The sequence below is a fragment of the Opisthorchis viverrini genome (assembly GCF_000715545.1).
Source record: "Opisthorchis viverrini unplaced genomic scaffold opera_v5_119, whole genome shotgun sequence".
Classification (NCBI taxonomy): domain Eukaryota; kingdom Metazoa; phylum Platyhelminthes; class Trematoda; order Opisthorchiida; family Opisthorchiidae; genus Opisthorchis; species Opisthorchis viverrini.
Window position 1 is genome coordinate 163,934 of NW_008751775.1, and position 1,283 is coordinate 165,216.

Below are 1,283 nucleotides of genomic sequence, written 5' to 3' on the forward strand. Positions count from 1 at the left end.
TCCTGCGAGATCCGTAACCGCCCGGATCTTACAAGGATTATAAACTGAAGAAACAAGCAAACAGAAATCCAAGCTTACTATCGAATCAATCGGGAACCAGGACATCAAAGGAAATAGCATGAAAGTATTTGGTTACTACAGTGACTTTCCACGAGTTGAGATTAGTAAGGGGAGGTCCCAGTTCGCGTTTTCCGGTCCTGTTAGAAACGTTTTGAGATAGTCCGCTTGGGCACACATCGGCACATTGGAAGACACTGAGACCTCCGGTTAGCGAACCATGACTCTTCTTCGTCGTCGTCCCTTTCTTCAGCGTCTGTCATGGTAGCGATTTCAGCACAAATCTTCGTCGACCTTGTATAGTCTGTATCTCGGTCTAACCGACCCGAGAAGTTTAGGAATTTTCGCTGTAAATAGTCTTCAATGATTTCATACATTCTCTTTGATGCGGGCAGATCGAGGCCGTTGAAAGATTCACTTGGATCTAGTCCAGTGCTTGATCGGTCGTGTGTATGGCTTTCCACTGGACACAGACTATCTTCCAGATCTTCCAGTAAGTCATCGTAGACGGTCCAACTGTTCCTACTCCCTCGCGGCCTAGGTTCGGATGTTAGGGGTTCACTGTTTGGTTGGAGCTTCCACTCCAATTTTTTCCGGCGATGAACATGCACTTCAGCTTTGACTGGCTCCTGGTTCTTCTCGTAATCGTCAGTCACGAGAGATGTGGACGATGTAAACTGTATGGACTCCTCATCTGCCACTTTCTTGGGAAGGCATGACACTTTCGATGGAGCTTGAACATGCACACTTTCCTCTAAAGTTGGCTGTTTTAGCGCACGAACGAGTACTTGGAGCGTCGTTGAATCGTCCGTTATGTGATGATTGCGCCCAATGATTTTGTACTGATCAGTGTCCCCATAGATTATGGAGGTGGCTAATGATTCTGCACAAGGCAGGTCGGGTTCCCAGTTTTCATTCTCATCAGAAAGATACGGTCCCACCGGGACGTCTGAACTTACGCTATTTGGGTTCTGTTCATGACACGTGAAATAGTCTCCATCAGCGGTCTCTCCTGCTGGAGTGGTACACGGTGTTTTTATTTGGTTTTCTGTAATATCTTCCGTCAGAGTCCCCACAGATTTATTACTGGCTAGTTTTGGTATTGGTGCCTCCATTTTTACTCGAAATGCGCTTCTGGAGGGTCGGACCCAGAAGAAGGAAGGTGAGCCTGTTTGCAGTGCGGTTCGTACACAAACTGAACTGAAATCATATTTATGAATAACCAA

General features: G+C 46.5%; 1 protein-coding gene across 1 annotated transcript; it reads right to left on the bottom strand.

Moving 5' to 3' along the window:
- Window positions 1–200: 200 nt before the first annotated feature.
- On the bottom strand, window positions 201–1,283 carry T265_13918 (hypothetical protein; the record flags this gene model as incomplete). Its single annotated transcript, XM_009171159.1, has 1 exon — window positions 201–1,283. A coding segment is annotated over one exon (1,083 nt), but the record flags the coding sequence as incomplete, so codon positions are not given.